Source organism: Nelusetta ayraudi, unplaced genomic scaffold, assembly GCF_046127955.1.
Source record: "Nelusetta ayraudi isolate G7.1 ecotype Tasmania unplaced genomic scaffold, CSIRO-AGI_Nayr_v1 ptg000005l, whole genome shotgun sequence".
Classification (NCBI taxonomy): Eukaryota; Metazoa; Chordata; class Actinopteri; order Tetraodontiformes; family Monacanthidae; genus Nelusetta; species Nelusetta ayraudi.
The window spans coordinates 9,810,575-9,833,614 of NW_027466055.1; the positions used below are offsets into that span (position 1 = coordinate 9,810,575).

Genomic DNA, 23,040 nt, shown 5'->3' on the forward strand with positions numbered 1-23,040 from the left:
TCAGTCTGACATCTGTCGTAAACGGTCCATACGAGAGAAGAGAACTTGTTTATTTTGGACACTAAAAGGATAAAAAAAAAAACAGGGCAAACTTATTCATGTTTTGCAGATAATTTAAAAAAAAAAAGTAAACAAAATCAAACAGGAAATTTGTTGAAATCTGCTGTATTGACTTTTGAAAAAAATATAATGTATCCTTAATGGTGTCGGTTGTGCTATTGTGCATTTGCACTGTTTAATGTAAAAAAAAAAAAAATGCAATTGATGCATTAAAAACTTAATGTATGAACAAAAAGTACACAATATGATGTGTCTGTTTTGTGTGTTTTTTTCTCTTATCTTCTCGTATCTGCAATATTTTGGCTCATCGCATCTCGTAGGTTCTTAATGGGGTACATTCTAAATTTTCAAAAAGCCATAGGGAAGTGATCACTGAAGTATATTAATTATATTTGTTATGTATCTGTGTTTTCATTTCAATGCTAGGTTGCCTGCATTCATGAAAACCTTGGGTCAATAAAATTTTAACTGGTCTTTATTTCTGTCTCTAAAATGCGTACATTGCTATCGAGGTTTGCCTCCCTTTGTAGGTGCCTTTTTATATTACAACTTCCGTTTTGCACGGAAGTAAACTCGTTGAAGGCACACGAATAAGACAACATAAATAATAATATCTCATATTAAAATTAACATTTTTTTCGGGGGTATACGTGATACACACTTTATTGCCCTAAGTTTAGTTCTTGTAATTAATGTCGTTATTATATGACTCATATTCGTTTAACAGGGTAGGTAGGCATTATATTAGAATTTTTTTCAGTTTCACTTCCAGGAAGTGGTGTCCCCATCCCTCCCTTCCCCACTGCCCCCCCGGCTTAGTACCTGTTCCTTCGTGACACCGGAAGTTCCAGCCAGCTCAGGCCTTAAGTAAGTTCTCATTCAAACTTTTCCACGTTACTGTTGGTAAATTCTATGTTCGTAACATTTCATGACATCAGATCACTTTTAAAACTACAATATACAGATAGGAAATATTAATGAAGTATCTTTATTTCATTCTTTTTTTTTCGAGAAATGGCGAAATCATGATAACCGTTAGCAAAAAGCTAGTTAAACCTAGCAACGCCAGTCAAAACCGATCAGATTGTGCTTGAAATCCCATAGTAAATACCCCTCATTCACCCAAAAGCATATATATTTAAGAGATAAGTTAGTATATTTTTGACTATCAGTTATGATGCACGTTTTTAGTAGTGGTTTACATTCACTTCACATTTTACCAGCCACAAAAATGCAAATCAAATGACGATTAACATCTGCACACCGTTCAAAATATACATAAACCTTGGCCAACAGCCAGTAGACACAAATAATGTATTAACACGGTCGCCATCTGCTGGTTAAAAGAGGAATTTCAGTTCAAGTCAGTTTATAAAAAGCTCCAATCATTCCTTGCACGTTAATCCCGATGTGTGTGCCATCATGCCACTCAAAATGACATCAATTCTCAAACTGCTAATGAGTGCCATTAAGATTTCTTTCAACTTCCCCCTGGAAGAAAAGCAATCATGGGAGCACTTAGATTGTGGATCCCCTTCCTCTTTGTTGCACACAGATTGGAGGTCATGTGACAGTGTCCACTATGTGCATTAGGCTCTCACTCCCTTTATGATTCTAAATCTTCCCTGAATCCTTGCCTACTAGTGTTACTCTATCCTGTTCCAGAGCTGGAGGGAACCAATACTGACCTGAAGGATCAGAGCAAAGCCTTTGAGTGGGTAACTAATTCCCTCTTTAGCCCTCATCAGCTGTTCCCTGGTCTGAGAGTGAGACTCACAAGAAAAACTTGCCCCATCTGGTGGAAGCAAGGCCAAATTTCAACAATTCCATTAATGGGCATTTTTAAATCACTGTCACTATGACATTTTTTTTTATTCTGTTTCCCCTATGAGGCCATTCTTAAACTTAAACTTGTGCTTGTCCAAAGTTGCTTTGGAAAAGTGCTGGAACTGTAACGCAAGCAAGTTGTTATATAATCTGCCATTTACAAGTTTGCCTCTGATTAATTACCTCTTAAATTCGGAGCACAGTAGATGCTCTTATATACTAGCAGGCAAATCGGATAAGACTATTAACTGATGCGCAATCGCTCCACTTGGGGTGGCATTAAGGAATGAGGTTAGTCTTGTTGGCAGACCATAGCGGCAACATCTGGCCTAAGCAAACACACCTTCGAGAGCCAAGCGTGATTTTGCCCTGCCGATAACCGCGCTGGGGTTCGACCTCGATTAACCGACAAGCCAAATTCGTGCAAGACGACAGATCGGCCGTGTCACATGGGGAAGAGAACAAGCACCGCCTGTTTCAGCTGGTGTCCACGCCCGATGCCAATTGACCTGCTTGCCCTTTGGGTGCGGATTGTGCATCGCCAGTCAACTCGCCTCCAAAACAAACTGGAAATAGACGGAAAGTAAAGGAGTCATACAAGTGAGAAGACAGAGAGTTTTGTTGGGGTGACCTTTGCATCAGTTTGAGTTGAGGGACCAACTGCCGCTCTATGTTTTTCTTTTTTTTTTTAAACCCATACCAGTCGCCCCGTTAACAATGATTGAAGATGGAGACCTCTTGAGGCCCATATTACTTACAGTGTCACTGACTCTATTGGCCTCTTGTTGCCCCAATTGAGGAGTAATATAAAAGAAATTGACACCAGGCCCCAATTTCATCTTTAGCTGACGGCTCCTGCTGCTACTGTTGTTTAGTGCGGCCCTCTCACCCATCTCTTAGTCCTAATGGAGGCCACCTTATATAGATAAGTGTCTCCTGCTGGGAGAATCAATAACGACTTGGCCCCTGATGTTTTTCTTTTTCTTCTTTCACTTTGAGCGAAAGTGCTCCATCTCCTGTCAGTGCTTTCAAAACAAAGAGGCAGAAAGTCCCTCCGTGAATGATTCCCAGTCAACCTTGAGACGGAATGTGGCAGACAGGGACAGAAATAGAGACAGACAGATGAGGGGTTGCTGCTGGCAGGTGGTGTTGGCGCCAACACCACTGGAGCGTTAGATTTTCCGTAGGACGGAGGGGCATCAGCAATGGAGGGCTTATAAAATAGGAATCAAGAACAAAAAAGGGTTCACAACATATTTTCCAACATGTGATTTTATTAATTGACATTAATGGCCTCATTTTTTAAAATTCTAGTCTAAATATTTGCTGGAAATAATCTGTGCAGCATCCCGCTTCAACAACGTTTACAGAGCTGTGGCACATAGTTTTTTTTGTATAAAAATAAATATAGGGATTGACAACAATATCACAATTCACCAGGTTAGTTGCAGAGAGTTAACATGCTGACAGACTCCTCTTCCACTTTGGCGTCACAGTTGTTGTCTGGGGCTTGAAATTGAGTCATAGGTTAAGGCCTTTGCACACATGCTAAACAGTTAATGCAGGGAAAAAAAAGCCCAAATTATTTTGAAACATTTAGCTTTAGGAGCCACTGTTAATATGTTAACCAGCAGATTTTTTTTTTTTTTTAACTAAAATTATTTTTTTTTAGCATCAAATCCCTGGCATTACAATTGTATTTTCTTCCTCCTGTCATTCTCTCTTCTTCTGTGTCACTTCATTTTTCCACTGTCCATGCTGCTGTAATCTTTGCAAAGTCTGCAAGACACATATTACTATAAGATATAACTGGAGATGGTCTGGTTTGTTATGTGGTTGACAGGAGGAGGCCAGATAAGTTGTCTTTTCTTGTGCCAGAACTGCCACATATTTTAATCTCCTCTTGCAGAGGTTTTTTACCTTTGGTGAGGCATCCGCTTTTTTTGTGAGGTATTTTATCTTTCACTGGATTTCTGTGGTGGACGCAGACGTTGCCGCCTCCATGCCTGGACTCTCTGCGTGCGGTGGAGGTTTGAATGATGTAAAAGTACTCAAAGTGTAGGCTGGAGGACTGCAGTGGTGGATGTTAGTGGTATCCAATAAAAAGGCAGAACGCTCATAACCGCCACTGTGTTTGGACGGCGATTCGCAGTCATCAGGAATCGGATTTTCACCTGGTTTTGGAAAAACGAGAGGGGAGAAATTGAGAAACGTGTTTTCCAGTTTTTATTGTTTTGACTACAAGAGTTTTGTCGAGGGGCTCAGAGGAAGCGGTGACTAACAGGCCGGCGCTTGTGGAATCTCTGTCTCTTGATTTGTGTGTGTGTGTGTGTGTGTGTGTGGGAGGGGGGGTTCAGGTACCTGCTTCTGAAGCAGAGAATGAAGAGACGCTTCTCGCAGGGACTCCGAGGACGGGGATGAACATTCCGTCCACTCCATTTTCTCCTGCTGCGTAGGCCTGTGGGGTAAGAAGAGAAGAGCTGCATCGTCAGTACAGTCGAGCCTCGGTTCCTCTCTTGTGCCGTCATGGCCTGGTGGGAAAGCTGCTCTCCAACTCGCTCTGTCACAGGAAAACCCTTTGGAAAGTTTAGTGAATCCGGAACCTGTCCTGTCCCCGTGAGCCAGCATGTCGGAGGTGGAAGCATTAGTGACCACGCAAGCTGGTCGGTGGCTCTTGTTATGACAAACATGTTCATAACCACTTTGATTTCAGATAAGGTTTATTGGTGGTTTGAAGTGCAGCGGGTGCCAAGTCTTTGGAATCTGAATGAAGTGAAGCATTAACTAAGCTGGATGTAAATTGGGTTATAATATTTGGATTTTTTTTTTTAACATTAACAGGCATTTCTAGAGTGTTACCAAGCATGGACGGCTTCTCCACTGATATTTAAACGGCGACTGACTCACCCGCGTACCGCTGGACGGCTCTGACACACTCTCATCTGTCACACTGGTCTCGCTGACGTTGTCCACTGACGGATGTTTGCGGAACAATTTCTTGGCTCTGTGCGGTTGACAAAAGGAGCATGATGGCGCCTCATTAATTAACTCAACTTAACATTGTTAACCAACACGTCAGTGATTTGATCCCATCCTTGTTTTCACACATGTATGCAAATACATTTATCCATTTTTGACTGAAAAAGACGCAAGCAGATTCAGTGCCTGGGTGCAGGTGGACTGTGTGTGTTCCCACCAGATCTGAACTGAACTGAGAAGACCCAAAATACATGAAACACAAAACAAATTATGTCTTTATAAGCTTGAGCTTACAGAAACACTGCCAGTCTTTGGGCAGGGGGCAGTAAAAAAAATAAAAAATAAAATTGCGTAAGCGCACTCGCAGTCAAGTGCAGAAGGCAATTTGAAGCTGAGGTATTGGCGGCCGTGCAGCGTTTCCACCGGGGTCATACCTCAGCGGCTCCATTCTGTAGCTGAGAAATGACCTATTTCTATGTGTAATTGCTGTAGAACAAGCTAAACCAAGCATGTAATTGAAAGCGTGCTACTTCCACCGGGGGGTGGGGCAGGGTCGGGCGGGGGGGCGGTACTCCAAAGCGTGAGGATGCGGCGGGTGGGAGGGGAGTTGGTCGCACTCTGTTGTGAGTCCGGGAGTGTGAGTAGTGTTGACGGCCTCTTCTGCGAGCCCGAAGGCGGAACAACCGTGAGACAAATCAGCTACTTAGAGCCTCCGCGAGGGGGGAAGAAAGGGCAGAAGTTTCTCTTTCTTTCTTTTTTTTTGTGTGCTTCTCTCCGTTAACCACAGCCGTTCCACATGCCATCTGCCACTGTTGTCGCTCCGCGTTTGATGGACACTGTGCAGTGTTTCCTGACGTGATGGTTTAGCTGCAAGTATTGAGAATAATCTTCTTTTCAAAAAATATTTAAATAGGGCTTGATATTTTTTACATATTGCAAGGACAGATTCATTAAAAACAATAGATATATTATGATTTAAAAAAAATAACACATTAGTAAGAAAATTACACTGAAGACGATTCCACCTACAGTAGTTTTTTTTTTTTAATCAATACTTTATTCGGCACTTATGCGACAACTTTCCTCTTTATTAGAAAGTTAATTGTATAATTCATCAAATTGTCATTCATTCCCTGGCTCAGCTGTTTTCAGACTTCCCTTACTTGCAGGTGCCTACCTCCCTGATTTGTTTCGACTATCAACTTACTTCAACTGTCAAGGGTGACTTATGTGTGATATCTGCATTTACACTTGCTGAGGCTGTGCCCTCTGGCTGACACAGGCCGCCTCGCGCAGGCACGATCCGCCCGCCGAGGTGCTAACCCAGAAAAGGAAATAAATGTGAACAAGGGACGTAAGCAACATTCTGCAGCAGCCGCGGTTAAAAGCCTTGCTACCGCGGGCATGCTCGGAGTGTAATTTGTATTTTTAAGATAGAGGTGAGAGAGGCAAGGCCTTTAGCTCGTTAGCTCGTTAGCGCTCTGGGCACACTGATTAGCTCGTGTAATTACATCCCTGAGTACGCACCATCCTTCCATTTTTGACGTGCATTACCAGCTGGTATGCGATCCACCTCCTTAGACTACCAGCACACTGACGGAGATCTGGTTCACGTCCCATTTACTCCCAGGTATGAGGGAGGACTGATTCCAACCTGGCAGACTGGCAGCAGTGTTTTATCCAGTGGCCTCCCCTCCCGCCAACTTCATGTCACACTTGTTATCTCTTTGCCAACCTTTTGAATTAGGTGCTGTGATGAGCTCTCAGGTTGAACTGTAACCCCTGAGCTCCTGCAACCACACTTTGTCGCTCACCCGCCAACCACTCTCAATGTCTCAAAAGGGCCTCCTCACCCGTAGCAGTAGGTGAGACAGGCGACGATGGAAAGCAGGGAGACGAGGACCACCATGCAGGCAGCGATGACCACGTTCCTTCTCTTCTCCTCCTCGGACTGCTGGAGGTCCCACCACTCCAGGTCGCTGAGCTGACAGCGCTCGCCCATGTAGCCGGCCACACAGCTGCAACGAGTCGCACATCCACGAGTTGTCTTTGACAGTTCGACTTTCTTAGAAGCATTTTTTTTCGAGGTAAAAAGGCTCAAGATGTTTCGCCTGACATAATATGATTTTAACTAATAAAATATATCAATATCGCATCACATGTCAGAAGAGTAAATCAAACATTCTGCTGTGGATGAATTTAAACCTAAATATTTCTCCACCTATAATATTTTGTACTATAAGTTTATAAATATGAAAGGTTTACGAACTGCACGCAGCGATGGCCTTCATTGCTGCGTGCATGGAACAACAGTGACACCCGCTGGTCGTTGAAGGTGCGGTGCACTGAGTTGTCCTTTAAAACGTGGCCTTCCAAAGCATGTGGTCCTAAAAGGTCCAGTGTGTAAAATTTGGCCTGATTTAAGATTTCCATACTGGGAATTATTTAAATTATTGCTTCAGTTATATTGAAGTCATATTGAAGCGGTTTATATTCTGCAAGTAACCACTTCTAAACCATTTTTGGAATGCTTTTTTTTTTTTTTTTAGATGTTTACATGCAAGCATAGGACTCAATATCCGGGTAGTAGAAGCAGACGCCCTCGTAAAGACAGTAGGACTCGTGGCTGGAGGGGCAGCTCTGCATGGTGCTGGTGCTGCTGCTGTTGTTCTGGCGGCTGGTGGCATCTGCAAGCTGATTGGTCGGCGGCGGCGTCGTCTCCATCTCTAGCGAGCAGAGAGCAGGATTCTATGAATGGACTAATATGTGACATGCTGGACATTTGAGAGGCGACACGAGATGAAGCACTCACCCACGCACACTTGCCCGTCACCTGTGAATCCTCCCAGACAGCGGCAGGCCATGGTGCCGGCGTTCAGCAGACACTGCGCATTCACGTCACAGTGAAGCGAGGAACAGTCATGCTGGTCTGATGAGAGGAGAAGAGAAAAGTGCCGTAGCTTTGAAAAAAAGGGGGGGTTTTGGAAGGGAAAAACTGCTAATAAAGTGTGGTGGCAAACAGACAGTTTGCACACTGGAATTCTTGCATAACAATGAGTCATAATAGAAAGCATTTTTAAAACGCTCTGATAGAGTAATGATGACAAAACACAACAAACACGTTCTCAATGCTGCAGTTATTGGTCCGACGAGAGGTTCGCTGTCACCTGAAACCATCTTGTCTGTGAAGGGGTCCGACTCACTGCCGGCACCAAAGCCTTCATCGGCGATAGTTCCGTCTGTTGGCGGCTCTGAGCTCATCTGGGTTCTGCTCTCCTCGTCAAACGTTTCATTTTTGACCGGCGTTAAATCGGTGGCAACACCATCTCCAGACTCTACACAAAGAAAAGGCACATACTTATTTGTTTTTGCCAAGTATTGGCAGATACCTGCTCCTACCAGTGCATGGCTGTGTTCCTGTTTGGTTGTACCTACTAAAATAAATCACCTGTAGTTTTGTTCCTGCCACCGGCTGGCAAGCAAGACGCTCCGTCAGCTGACAGGACGTGATGTGGCAGGCAGGAGCAGCGGGCGAATCCCAGTTCGCTCGCGCAGATGTGCGCACAGCCGCCGTTTAAGTGGAGGCAAGCGTCTGCTCCTGCGTGTGCCCAAGATCAGAAGACGTACGGCAGATCAGATTATCAGTCGCACTGAACTTTGAATCTGTTTTCCGGTCGTGAAACTTCACCACGTCGCTCCTGTGTACCCGGTTTTGCCAGGGGATGAACCACCACGACGGAGGCGGGCTGCACCATGTTGCTGCGAATGAGCTGCAACGTTTTCCCGGTTCGCTTGTGAACGCTCCTCAGCTGCTGCTGCTCCTGGTCGGAGATCCACAGCCTGTCCTCGAACACGGCGAGGCCGAAAGGGCGACCTGGGTTGAAAATGGAAAAGTACGGTAAGGAAGAGCTGATTTCACTGTATCGTGAGTTGAGAGTAATATTGGGGACTGTATTTGTACCTAAAGTGGCCCAGTTACGGATATTTCCAGATCCAGATTGTCTGCAAGGTTTGTTTGGTCAAAAATGAGCTAGTTTGAGTTGTACCGGCCTTTTACAAAACCTTGGTTTCTCTCACTCGGCCTGAGGAGGCTGTTCAGGCTCCTCCTCCTGCCCCCCACACACCCACCGGCTCCATCCGTAGCTCCACCTTGGGACAGCCCACTCTCCACTGATTGGCCAGCCACTCACTGCTTTTACTAGCGAGTGGGGAAGATGGCTCTTGCACTAATGCGGTGAAAATTTGCTTGCATAAAAAAAAAAAAAAAGAAGTCTGTAGATATGTTCCTGTGATAATAAGCTAGACCTGTCACATAGAAAGACGACCAAAATCCAAACGGGTCGTTTTCAGCTCAATGACTTGTAAGAATTCAGCCCATGTAGACAGGACCCCTTTAAATGACATGTGCACGTCTGTGTGTGTGTGTGTGTGTGTGTAACACAAGCCTCACCTACTTGCTTGCCCAACAGAACCTGTCGGGCTGAGCCATCCAGGGCGGCGCTCTCCACCACGCCCCTCCTCTGATCGCACCAGAACAGACGCTCCTCTGTGAAGTCGATGGCCAGGCCGCTGGGCGACAGCAGGTCAGTGTTGGCGATGACGATGCGCTCGTCACCTTCCAAAGAGGCTCTTTCCACGCTGGGCTGGACACCGACGTCGGTCCAGAACAGCTTCCTCAAAAGCGGAAGGAGAACATCGTGAACGCAGACACTTAGAAGTGAAACGGCAGCGAGGGCAGAGGCGACCACTAACTTTGCCGAGGGATGAACAGCGATTCCTCTTGGTTTTTCCAACCCTTGGCTTAGAATCGTTTGTCTGTTGAGCCCTGCCAAGCTACTGCATTCAACTGTCGACTGGCTGGTAAGGGAATATAAATAAATGAATAAATAAGTAAATAAATGAACAATAAAATAGATACATGAAAATAAATAAATGAATAAATAAATGAAAACCCTAATTTAGAGTCATCTGTAAATGGCCCCAATAGTCATACTACTGCGGTGGAGGTTTAGTCCTGTCATTTTGGAAAATCATACGAAAAACATGACTGCTTCATGACACACCTTGTGTCTGTCCAGTACATCCTGCGATGGACCCAGTCGATAGCCAGCCCCTCTGGGGCGTCCAGATCCTCATAGACGAGAACTTCTCTTGAACCACCGTGAAAATCGATCCGCTCAATCGTTCTCTGGCTCGCAAAGTACACCTTCAAAATGTATGGAGACGGAGCACGAGCGCAACAATTTTACATAGTAATCAAAAATACTACGACTAAGTTTAACACGTTCCACATTTTCCAAGAAAATGCCATTATTATGTTTATTATTAAACAATTCCAGGCCAGCTCAGTGGTGCAGAGGCCTGTGTGGATGGATGAGTGAGTAAGTGAGTGAGTGACCGCTCACCAATTCTTGCTTCCGCATTCTGTCCACTAGATGTCAGTAGATGTCTACAGTACGTACGTTTCCTCACGGCGAGGACCTCTGATGCCATCCAGTAGTCTTCTTTTTTTTGATTCTTACCACAGATGTGAGATAAGAAAAAGAAAAGATAAAAATCCCTCCTTACATGTTCTTGGACGGGATCGTAGTCCAGGGCGATGATGCTTCCTCTGGGCTCCTCAACAAGAGTCCCATCACTGCTTCCATCAGGATGAATCTGTCGCACCTCCACCAGATTGGCAACAAGGAGGACAGCTGGTGGTCCTGGAGAAAAGGCAAATATTTTACCATTATGTACTGAAGTGACTTACAAAAAACAAAAGGAAAGAAGAACAACAAGAAAAATTTTCAGGGTTGTATTCACTGGAAATTTGTTCATGCGAGGATAGTCATTTCACCGTATTCTCGCCCTATTGTGACTCACCTGAGGCAATGCAGCGCTTGCCATCTTGGTGGAGTTGGTAGCCTGGCAGGCAGTCACACTGCCACCTAGTGGGAGTGACCGGAATGCATAACTGACTGCAGCCACCTCTGTCTTCAGACGAACAGCCTGGAACAGGATGGCACATAAAATATTTTGACCATATCAGCTAGTCGGCGTGTCAGCTGGCAACAGAATTTTTAAAAGTTTAAAACTCATTATGTAGAAATATTGTCATAATAATAAACAAGAATGACTACATTACTACTTTAGGATATTTTGTTTTCCTGTTTGCAGCTATTCTATCACATTTTATACCTCGTACACACATTTGTATGCTCATATTAACCACTACTAATAATTCACAGACACATAAGAGCCAATAACTGCATTATAGGCCGTACCAGTGCAGCCGTCTCCATTGTCCTGTAGTAAAGATCCCTCAGGACAAACGCACAGAGACCCTTCATCTGTCATGAGGCATCCATGGCCACAGCTGCTGGCATTGCCATTGCATGGAATGATCTCTGTCGAACCAAGAAGCACATTTAACATGGTTAATGATGAGCTTCGGCAGGTGGAGAAATCAGAAACACATGCAGATGATGTGGTTGAAGAATGTGACGTCGCGGCTGCCCCTTTGAAGTTCTCTTCTTGGGGGAATACCTCCCTGAGGTCGAAACCTGACTTCATTTCAGGAGGTGAAAGTGCGATGAAGGCAGAAATTATCTGCAGTAGAAGGTTTGATCTAACGATAGGTACCAAATGTGTCTGACAGCTTTTGGACATAAGCTGAGGTTTAAAGGCGCAGAGGACGATTTCTTGTATCTGCCCATTGTCTTTGCAAAACATTGTATGTAATTAAAAAGTTATTAGAACTGCATCATTTTGAAGTTTCACAAATGCAACATGCCAATCAGTCAGATAAATACAAAGAACTCTGTACAATAAAACTTAATGACACACAGAAAACTGTTAAATACTAAAAAACTACTAAAAACACTGAATATACTCAACAATATTCGGAACAAAACAAAATATATTTCATACGTATATATTTATATATTGTAGATATATAGTATATTGTATACACATAGGTTTGTAAATGTATTTAAATTATTTAAAGGATTATAATTTATTTTCTTATAGTGCATAAACTGTGTGTTTGGCAGTGACAATAACTATGTCCTTATACTTTCCTGATGTTTTAAAGTAGTTGAAAATGCCCCCCCCTCCACCGCGCATTAAATCTCTGTTTTGCCTCCCGCCCTGCCCTGTTATTTTGGCTGCATTTTTCTCTCTGGTAGACCTCGGTGTAAAGCTTGTCTGCTAAACAGCTTAGACGCACAAAGCTGCTGACCAGATATGTTCCCTTTTGCAAATGTCACCTCGCCACCTAATCTCACTGTGCTCGCGAGACTTCCGCTGCTCCAGCCTCGCAGCTGCGGGATTACGGGAGAGGGGAGGGATTAGGATGGGGACGTAATGCGTCGCTGTTGCTGCATGGAAGGCATTTCCGGCTTGTGAGGAATAAAAAAAAAAACTGTCCCATCTAGCGTCCCACTAAAAGGAAAACCGAGTATAAAGCAGAAACTATGATACAGTTTTTTTCTGAGATGACATAAGCAAACTATAGAAAGAATAAAGAAATTATAAGATTTCAGAATTCAGAAAAAAAATTCAGAATTCAGATAAAATCACAGAACATTTGACTAAGTTATCAGTGACTAAATGCTGATACTACATTCCGCAGTGATTGTTATGCATATGTTTGTTTCTGGGGTATCCGTTCGCCAATAAGGAAGCTGTTGTTATGGATGCAGACAACAGACCTGCATTATCCCGGAGAAAGAATGCGAGACGCAGTGCGCGGGCTATGTGGGGAAACCTAGTTGAGCGAAAACAAACCCATCCAAACACCACATTGAAAGAATAGTCTTAAAAAAGAGGCAATCACTAAACTGACACGTAGAGAAAGAAAATGAGCCCTTCCTTGCTGGGTTTGTCGAGCCAAAACCCCGACAGACATTTAGCGACAAAGTGTTGTGACCCAACTAACCTGACACACAATTGACAGCTCTCCTGTGTCTAGCTGGGGACGCCTTATATTTGACCCGGCCTTTTTATAGTCTCTGTCAGGTCAAAGTAGTGTCTAGGGGACAAATGCCACCGTTCAAAGTGCCACAAAAGAGACAAGGTGGGATCGCAACACAGAGAGACGCTCACAGTGTAGGCCAAGACATTGAGCCAATTCCTATGACACCTCCAGACATTAAGGCTGTATGTTCCACTCTTTTTTTTTTACGCACAAGTTGCACCCAGACCAGTTTACCCATTCATCCCAGGGCTGGCCATTTGGAGACAAACCAGCATTCGCACTGGAACACCCACGTGGTAATTTATAGTCAGTTTCCCTAGCGTGCATGTTCTCAGACTGTGGGAGGAAGCTGGAGTAGCTGCAGAGCACCAATGAGAGACCTTGTAGTGAAATGTTAGTGATAAGTCATTGCAGCACCCTTCCCCCAACGCCTCACACAGAATGCCGTTTAACTCGCCTCAACAAATCATTCGAAATTATATGCAGTGGACGGATGGAAGTTAGTATCTTTGCATGCTCTGCCTGTGTCTGCATGGGTTCTCCTGCTGCTCCGACTTCCTCCCACAGTCCCAGGACATGCACCTCAGGCTGATTGGCAACTCTAAATTCACAGTTGTGTGATCGCGATTGGCTGCTTGTCTGTCTGTGAGTTGACACTGTTTTAAACTGGTGACGTGTAAAGGATGTAGGCCGCCATTATTCTAAGATAGCTGGGATAGACTCCAGCAATCCTGCAGCAGAGAAGCAGTGATAGAAATGATGATATATGGTTAGATGGTTGAGTTTATATTCCGGAATACATTTGAGCAATTTAGCCTTTATACAAGCTTTTAATTTAAATCCCCCCTTATGCATGAACGTCCATATCCGAGACGACTGAATGAATGAATCAAAATGGCACTTAGTTGATTTTTTTGTGTAATCAACATGGATCCAAGTTTGTCTCCACCCAACCTTGACATGTCTTCCTGTCAGGAAGTAGAGCATATCCTCCAGGGCAGGTGCAGAAATAGGATCCCGGGATGTTTTCACAGCCAAGGGAGCATCCGTGATTCCAGAGTGCACACTCATTTATATCTGTGGCAAACAGAACCATAAAGACACAAAACTTGATTGGTCGTCATGGTAGACATAACACCATCAAACCATAGATCTTTGATTGTTGGTGAATAATGTAAATATTGTTTAAAAGGCATTGATCCCAACCTTCACAATGTGTTCCTTGCCCACTGAGAGTAAATCCAGTGCTGCATTGACAGGTGCCACGCTCGCCCAGACCGGAACACACGTCCACGCAATTCTCACTGTGACTGTCACATCCTGTTGAATTAATGTCATAGTTAATTTCTTTCAGTATTGTTTCTGATTGTATCTAAAATCTACAATCAGATCTAAAAAATCTAAAAACGTGAGTTTTGCCTTGACCTGAGGTCTGAGAGTCGGCCATCGGCTGGTTGAGATCATGAACCACCTTTATCTCGACAGGGGGCCTGGCCATTGGCTTTATGTTAACGCTCACCGCCTCTCCACCAGCGTACTTGTTTATTTGTTTTATAACCCGCGATGCTGCGTCATTGTAGTACAAGTGTTCAAGAAAAATCGATATCCCCACTGCCCGAGACCTGACAAACAACGCACAGTGCATTATCGGGCTGATTTATATGCAATCTATTCCTGAAAATGTTTTGCAAGAATAAAGTAGAGAATTGCTTACTGCAGCGGCTGCTCTTTGATATGCAGGCCGTGTCCGCTGTAATCGCTTGAGGCGATAGCACTTTCTCCTAGCGAGCCAAACTGAACCCAGAACAGTCGTCTTCCCGCTCTGTCTATTGTCAGTGCTTTTAGGTCTTGGTCTGTTTTGATGAGTGTAGTTTTCATCCGGCCTGTGACGTCTGAGCGCTGGATGCTGGAAGAAGTTCCGGTGGACAACCAGAAAAGAAACCTGCAAAAGCAGGGATTTTGTGTTAAGGTGGAGTTGCTACATATAGGCCATGAATTCAAGTTATTCAAACACTCCGTCCCACACTCTTGTTTTGTTTGCAGCAAAAAAAAGAATAATTCCCAAAGTGTAATTCAGAAATGTTTTTTTCACCTGTTAATAGGATCAACAGTTATGGAACTGGGCTGGGTCAAGTGTCTAACGAGAGTCCTTTCATTCTTTCCGTTTTTATCCATCGTCTTGATCTTTCCCTTCTCCATACTGGTCCAGTATACACTGTTTCCAATCCAATCCACCGCGAGGCCTGATATGTGTTTGTCAGACGAGTAGAGTTTCTGAAACGTAAACATTCTAAAATGATCGGGCCATTTCTCAGTCAAAAACACGGCTCCGCCCCCGAGTGGAGTCAAGTTATGTAATCACCTGTCTGCGTGCTCCCCTCACAGCTACTTTGTGGATGACCCCGGTGTTTCTGTCGGCCCAGTAAACCATCTCTTCTCTGAAATGAAAGTCGAGCAGAATAGTGCTTCCCACCCCGGTAACGAGCCTCCTCTGGTTTTTCCCATCAAGGTCCACCCGATGAATGGCTTTTCCGTGGCCAAAGATCAGGAAGGGCTGTGCAGCTTCACAGAATTGCATCAAAAATACGTTTTTAAATACACACACCCACATATATGTGTATATATATATATATATGTATATATATATATATATGTATATATATATATATATATATATATATATATATATATATATATATATATATATATATATATATATATCACCAGGCTCTAACTCTGAAGGTGCTTTGGAGTAAATGTGTTAAAATACATGATAGTCAAAGAAGTCTGTTGTTGCGAGGAAGAGCTTAAATAACTTTATAATCCATAATCAGTGAACTAGGTAAAAGAAAAAGTAAAGGATAACACCTATGTCCATCCCACTAGGTCATGCCTGTGACATTTTAAACTATCACCAGAATTCTACACCCCGTCATGGCCATAACATTTACATGTGCAACCATGGAAACAGCTCTTTACTCCTTGGAATGAATTAAACAATGAGGAAGCACCAGACAAACAACCTAATGAAATATATGTTGCTGAGTTGCTAGGAGACGTGAAGATGAATCATTATTGACAAGTTCACATCGTGGTCAATGTGACTTTAACCCTGTCGGGTTGTTGGATTTGACGCTCTCAGGAAAGTTCAAACTTTTAGTGCAATTCTCCCATTCTAAATTATTTGACCTTGGCCTACCCTTACTACTTGTCCTACTCACAATAAAAAAAAACTGTTCCTATGAATTCTCTCTTTTTTTTTCTTTTTTTTTTTACACATATATGAATGAAAATGCAAGTAACCTAACAAACTCAAACATAAGGTATGTATACATATTTATATATACACTTGCATGAATGCATGTATGTATATGTATGTATATAAGTAATATACATATATATGTATATATATATATACAATGCAAATATAAAAATGTATACATATATATATATATATATACATATATATATATGTATATATATATATACACACACACACACACACACACACACACACACACACACACACATATGTATGTCAGCAGTCACTTTTGGAGACGGTTGGGTTGTCAGCCAAACTTACCTACGCAGCTGCCGTTTCTTCCCGCTCGCGACAGCCGCTCATCCCAACATGCTGCACCGAGGGCTGAGGCTCCTGAGCTTTGCACAGACAGATAGAGAAGCACTGCCGTGATTGTTGCCGTCAGCATAATCCTTGTGCTCTGTCTTCACCTTTTGGGTGTTTTTGTTAGGTGGACGTCTCCATTCTCAGCACTTTCACACGTGAAATCCTAGAAAGTAACTCTTGCGTACGGGCTGGTGGCATCCTTATTTCCGCAATCCACTGTTACATGCTGGACACACAACTGCCAGGCACACACACCCCACTGAGGTGGTGGTAGAGGAGAAGATACAGTGTCAAACAAAAAAAGAAAAAGAAAGAACACCTCTCCTACACCTAACTCCCCACTGTGGCTGCTGGTCTGTTTTGGAAGCAAAGATTGAAATTCCTGACACCCCCGTGGTAAATATTGCACATGCGAGTCTAACACTGGGGCAAGCACTCCTCTAAACTGCATTCAGTCTCTCCTGCAGAATGTAGAATATGCAACAAATGAGGCTGCGCCAAAGAGAGGTCCCGTAATAACATCTTACTCCACCCACTGACCCTGACCCACGTCCTCCTGACAGGATGGATGGAGATTTTGTGTCTGCCAGATGCACAAGCATGAGTTTATCTTTTCTCCTTGGAGTAAAATTGTCCTCTCATAGTCAATTCCCCCCCTCTAAACCATTTAGCAAAGGCATCCATGTACAGTCTCACTCACTGGCCACTTTTGTTTTGTGTTTAAATTAAATGTCAGTAAGTTTGTAGAACATCTGGCTTCCGGGAGAATCATTGGAATGAGTCATTTTAAGAGAAGGGAGGGCTGAAGTGGAGCAGATTGCCCCTTAAATTGTTTGTCCTCCTTTTACCCAGGAGAACAACTAACAGGCTCCACGGAGCAAGACCTCTATTCATACCCTCTATGACTAGCATATTGTCAGCCACAACGTCATTGGTAACCTTGTAGAACGGCTGCAGGAGATTTACACAGCTGAGGCAGCTCCCTTGTCTCCAGACTAATGTTAGCAGTCTGAGGTGACCTTTTTTCCCAGGATATAAACCATGGGACATGGCAAAGAAAATTGTAATTCACACGAGCGGTCATGTTGAATCATACAATTTATACTGGCAAATATCGCAATGTACATGTTGCCACATCCCTCACTTTGCCACTGTTTTCCAATTTGGAAAATGTATTCAGCATCTAATTATTTTCTTGTACAGAAAGAAATAGGAAAAATAAATGCAGAACTGAAAAAAAGTTTATTAAAAACAGTTGTAAAATATAAAGACTATGTCATAGAGACAGGCAATGTTTATCAGTACTGCATTGTCTTACACAGTACAGCTCATAACATCCGTCCTTTTTTGTCAATTAAGGCAATCATCTGCTTGATCCTTGAAGCAGGGAATATGTTGTAAAGTGATTGGATGTCGATATTTGATCTTATTTTGACACCATGGAGTATATTTCTTTTTTACCCGTGACACTTTGGCATTAGGTTTAAGTTTACACACCACACACGGCTACTGGTCTGGTCTATTTGTTCGGTACAGCAGTGATTCCAAAACCATCTAGACATTCAAACAGACTGGAAGTGTTACAGAAGCAGCGTGCAAGCTTCCTGCGTCCACTCACTGATAGAATAGTCCAGAAATACACTTGGAATCAGAGTTGGACTTTTTAGTTAACATCTGATGTGGTAGCCATTCAGACTTGGTACTCAAATATAAGGCCTTAAAGATTAATAAGGGCGTGGATGGCCCACAAATTTCTGGGCACCTTTTGTATTAAACTCAGTTTCCACTAATTTCTATGTGAATCTTTAAAAATGTGTACTTTGATTTATGTAATTAAAACTTAAAATAAAAAAGTACTCTTTAAAAAAAAATGGCAAACCATTTTTCAGTCATCCCTTCCACAACAACATCAACAACATCAAAAATAGTCATAAATCTTCCAAGTACTTTTGTTAAATAATTCCATCATCTGTTGCCCATTAAAGTCTGAAAGGCATAAAAACTTGTTTTTGTTCAAGATACAGTGTCCATTGACTGTTGTCAACAGAGATACTCGGAGCGGGAACTGTCACTCTTATAGGTCATTTGAGAATCGATGCTTGACCTGGAGCAGAGGAGCATTCGCTCTGATTCCTGAGTCTGCCGCCTCGCCCAGAGTTCTGCTGGATGTGAGTTCATAGCCCTCTGTTTCATCGAAATGGTCTCAAATTTGACGTAGCTCTCCTTCTCCAGCTCCTCTTCATCAGTGTTGACATTTTGCCCTTTGCAGTAAAGAGCCAGAATTTTGTAGATGAGCAACGCGATGAGAGGTAAAACCAAAGCACAGGCGATGCCGCTCATGATCATGAAGAGCTGGTTTTGCCCACTGTCCTCCACATTACCCAAGGTGTATGGGTCAATGACAGGATCTTTTTCTGCAGCTTCTTCGATAGTTTTCATTGGTTTCTTTCTCTGTTTTGGGGTGGTTTTCTGCATGATGTTGCTTTGAGTGGGTCTTGCTTTTTTGGGAGGTGGGGTTGGCGTTGTTAATGTTCTGAGCGGAACAGTTGACGTGAGAAGAGTGGAGCTTGGAACGTCCACCGGAGGAGTGACCGTCGTGTTTTGGCTGGGTGGGCCGGTCCCGACTGAGCTGGAGCTCAGCGGAGGCATGGTGGTACTGATGGTGCCGGCAACCGAGAGGGAAATTGTGGCTTCTATGCTGCCGGCAACATTCTTTGCCTTGCAGCTGTAGTTCCCAGCGTCTTTGAATACTATCCCATGCAAACTCATAATGGACCACCGGACGCCGTCTGCAGGTGATTCTTGGACTGAAGAGTGAATAACAAGAGAAAGATCAACATGGACCACATCTTAAAAATAAATTTTCCTCTTTCTTTTAGCAAAACACAGATTGGAAAAAATAGAGAAACATGACAAATGGTGATGGTGACAACAGCTAAAATGATTAGTCTATTAGAATTGATTACATGAGCTATTCCCTTTAATTTTTTTTTCCAGAGTAGAAGCTTTGTTCCCTTTACAAAGCTTTAATTTCTTCCACCATTGTCATTTCTAAATAGATAATTTGTACATGTCCTTCTTTTATACATTTTGTGCCTGTGGTTTCAGCCTATTTTAGAATAAAGGACAAGTTGTTTATCATTTTCAGACATCTACACATATTTACATTTTCTTCAGCCTATTTAAGTAATCGTTAATTTGAGTTAAAAGAACATAATCAATAGATAAATTGCTGGAGCTCTAATGGTGACTTTGAGGGTTTTCTCCATGAAGTAAATAAGTTTATCTTTGATTCTTCTCCTTAAAATGACTACCTACCAGTGTTGTTAACTGGTGAGCCATCTGTCTTAGCCCAGTAAAGAGCGGGCGTTGGAAAGCCAGTAGCGTCGCACCGCAGGAGAACATTGCTGCCCAGAGGAGATGTGATCTTGGTTGCCGAAGTCATGACTGATGGTTTGACACAGTTGTCCAGTTCTGCGCGCTGAAAGAGGACACCTGCCAGGTTTTCCGGCCCACTGCAGGTCAGGAAAAGGTCCATAAGAACCACTGGCGTGTCGGTCATTTTGGAGATCTCGATCAGCTTGGAGATTTTGCAGTCACAGAACCAAGGGTTATCTTGTAGGCCTGGTGATAAAAGATATGTCAAATTCACAATTATATGTGGATGTTTTGCATGGAAATCTTTACTCAAATGTTAGTACACTATTATTCAAAATTGTTTCAGTCACCTGCTGCACACAATGGTTAAGCACGTGTACTGGTAGGTATTAAAGCCCTTTAAAAGGATTAGGCTGTCTTAACTGAGGCCAATAGCCTAAGCTGGCACAGGTCCCACTTGCATTCGCGGCAAAACCCAATCCTTTTGCACACTGTCTGTAAAGAGCAGATATCTAGGAACTTGCTGTTTAACCAAATCCCCAGGAGCTTGATGAAATTAAAATTAGGTGGTCTGAGATGGAAAATTTCAAACACATCTCTCTTCTGATGCCCATCAAAAGAGGCAAAACTTTTGTCTATGTTTATATAATTTCTCCTTCAGGTTCATGAGATCATCTACTTTTAACAATTGCTCTTAAACTAGGAAATACTGTGAACAAACATCACCTTTGCATGCACTCCATCCGTCCTAAACTTTACATCTGTTTACATTCCCTCAAATCCTGGTGTTTTGCTCTATTTTTCTCAGCACACATTCCATCAGCACACACTTAGCTTACCTTTATTTGGAAAACCAAATAAAGATATGATTAAACCCCATCCTTTGTTGTGCAACGCAGTTACCAACATATCTATTTTAACGGGAATTGACACTTCTTTTTTATTTTTTATTTTTTTTAATAAAAAAGGCTAGGGTAAGACATTATTTTTTTTAATCTGCTTATTCCTGAGGATTTTGCTGATGTGCAGCTACGGGGTAGCCATGACAAGACATTACTCAACCAGGCTGTAAACTTTTTTACTCAGGGCTCAGACCTAAAATAATAATGCCACTCAAATTGCTCTTGCTCTAATCTTCAAATTATAAATGAGGCAGCAATAACAACCTTATGATTGTCTCAGGACAGCATTTATCAACCTTTGCCTTCTATTGCATTGCTCCATTGAATGTTTGCTACAGTGTCTTAGTCAATGTCAATGAAACAGTGCTCCACTTGAAGCAGTTTATTGTGCATTCAACAGTTAACTGGGAGAATTAATCGATAAAATACATATTGGACATCATGTCTTTGACTCCTGACTTAATCTCCTTCTAGAACAGGTTTCAATCGGTCAGAACAAGTCAGGTTAGCTTGACGTGTGATGGAATGAAGTATCTAAGGTAATCGCAAATAAACCCCAAAGTGTCCTGCTGTGGCCTTAATATCCTCTACATCCACCTCAGGCAGCCTTTTAAACCTTACCTAACACAACTTTTTGGGAGGCATTAGCAGAGACAGGAACACCGTTGAAAGGAGGCCAGATATCCATGAGATCAGCAGGCAGGGTGGCCAGTTTGTTGCTGGACAGATCCAAGTAAGTGATGTTGAGAATGTAGGGTATCGCCTCGACAGGAACGTTGGTGATTCTGTTGTTGTGTAAATCCAGTGTCTTCAGTCTGGGCATCTCTCTCAGAGACTCCCAGGGGAACAGCGATATCATGTTCCCGTCCATCCTCAGCTCATGCAGAACCTTGAGGTTGTAGAAACTCGCAGTATCCACAGAGGTGACAGAATTGTAAGTGATCCACAGGTATCGCAGCTCCGCCAGGTAGTAAAATGCTTCCGTTGGGATGCGTCGCACTGCTGTTTTCTCCACACGGAGCTTGACGGTGTCCACGGGAACGTTGACTGGGATGTCGGACATGTCGGGGTCATTGCACAACACAGATCTGAGGGTGAACGAGACACATAAGCTCAGTGAGTGATACACATTCTGATACATCCATCCACTTGGAGTGAGCTCCAATGATTTTTTCCCCCTTTCTCCCTGTAAGAACAGTGGTGTGGTCCACGGATTAGCTAGAATTACTATAATCACTTCCATCATTCATAGAAAGTAATTGTGTGGATCGCCGAGCAGTACAGTATCTAGAAAAAAAAATTCAGCTCTGCCTGAAGATATTTATCAGTTTAGCAGATTTACAAAAATATTCTGCATGTAATTCTCAACAGAGAATTAAAATTCAAGCCATTGGTGGTAATTATGTGTTGATATCGTGAGTCATCATGTATTTATTTTTACATCAAAGCAATGCACTCTGTGTGTAAAGCATGGAGACAGCCATGGGTTGAGTACTAATTAGACCATTAGCTCTCACTCAGGGATAAATAGATTGGAAGTGAGCCAGGGAATGTACATTATATGAATACAGGTTCAATGCTGTGTTGCCACAAGCAGTGTTACTATGCTATATAGTGGATATGATTTTTAGCAAATGGCGTCCACTATCAAAACTTCAACATCAAGCTAAAGTGCTCGTTTAATGAAACAATTTATTTTGTAATCATGAATTTGATACGTACAGCACACCGGGTCTTCTTGTGCAAATGTAAACTCGGTCCTGCTGTTCTGCTCTAAAATCTCACAAATTTCCTTTCAATCTACATCAATGTCACATTATCCAAATGGAATTGTTTTTGTCTGCTGCTGGCAACTCTGATGCACAAATAAAATGAAAAAAAAATTTGGGACAACATTTATGTTTGTGCCAATGAAAGCATAGTTCTAGCAAACTTTACCTGGTTCCAGTTCCATCGGTACCACCATGGAAGACACAGGTGCACTGGGACGGGCAGAAGGAATGAGCCGTACGCAAGCAGCATAGGAGGACGTGCACGTACAGAAATCGACGCATGGTTTCAGCGAACGCACCCACAGCTCTTACATTGAGAAGAGAGCAGGACAAACCACATCCGGATCCACGGCCCTGAAAATTATTTCATCTCCCGTTAAAGAAAATAACAACACGGAGAAAAATAAAAAGAACTTTCAAATCCATAGGAGACAACGGCGCACAGTCTGAAGATCTAATTACAGTACAGGTCACCTGCTAGATTGACTCGCAGGGGGGGAACAGAGTTGGATTAGCGGAGGATTTCTAGGGATG

At 42.9% G+C, this 23,040-nt stretch overlaps 2 protein-coding genes and 1 long non-coding RNA gene across 3 annotated transcripts in view; 1 reads left to right on the top strand and 2 right to left on the bottom strand.

The window, feature by feature from the left end:
• Positions 1 to 2,586: 2,586 nt before the first annotated feature.
• On the bottom strand, positions 2,587 to 17,155 carry egf (epidermal growth factor). The gene is made up of 22 exons (XM_076012370.1): positions 16,410 to 17,155; positions 15,189 to 15,388; positions 14,919 to 15,100; positions 14,541 to 14,768; positions 14,252 to 14,448; positions 14,033 to 14,146; positions 13,781 to 13,903; positions 11,133 to 11,255; positions 10,732 to 10,857; positions 10,435 to 10,571; positions 9,930 to 10,072; positions 9,619 to 9,723; positions 9,317 to 9,540; positions 8,573 to 8,740; positions 8,315 to 8,464; positions 8,034 to 8,201; positions 7,679 to 7,795; positions 7,424 to 7,592; positions 6,720 to 6,884; positions 4,795 to 4,891; positions 4,249 to 4,345; positions 2,587 to 4,061 (listed from the first exon to the last, which is right to left on the bottom strand). Exons 1-22 carry the CDS (start codon positions 16,534 to 16,536, stop codon positions 3,850 to 3,852), a joined length of 3,372 nt encoding a protein of 1,123 aa, XP_075868485.1. The 5' UTR covers positions 16,537 to 17,155; the 3' UTR covers positions 2,587 to 3,849.
• Positions 8,629 to 23,040, top strand: part of LOC142878514 (uncharacterized) — a 39,139-nt gene continuing 24,727 nt past the window's right edge. Inside the window, exons 1-2 of the long non-coding RNA XR_012924783.1 lie at positions 8,629 to 8,764; positions 9,336 to 9,449. This is a non-coding gene — a long non-coding RNA (uncharacterized LOC142878514). The remainder of the gene's footprint in view (positions 8,765 to 9,335; positions 9,450 to 23,040) is intronic.
• Positions 17,818 to 22,867, bottom strand: lrit3a (info leucine-rich repeat, immunoglobulin-like and transmembrane domains 3a). The gene is made up of 4 exons (XM_076046944.1): positions 22,673 to 22,867; positions 21,356 to 21,822; positions 19,773 to 20,078; positions 17,818 to 19,261 (listed from the first exon to the last, which is right to left on the bottom strand). The coding sequence occupies exons 1-4, from the start codon at positions 22,786 to 22,788 to the stop codon at positions 18,495 to 18,497; spliced, it is 1,656 nt and encodes a 551-aa protein (XP_075903059.1). The 5' UTR covers positions 22,789 to 22,867; the 3' UTR covers positions 17,818 to 18,494.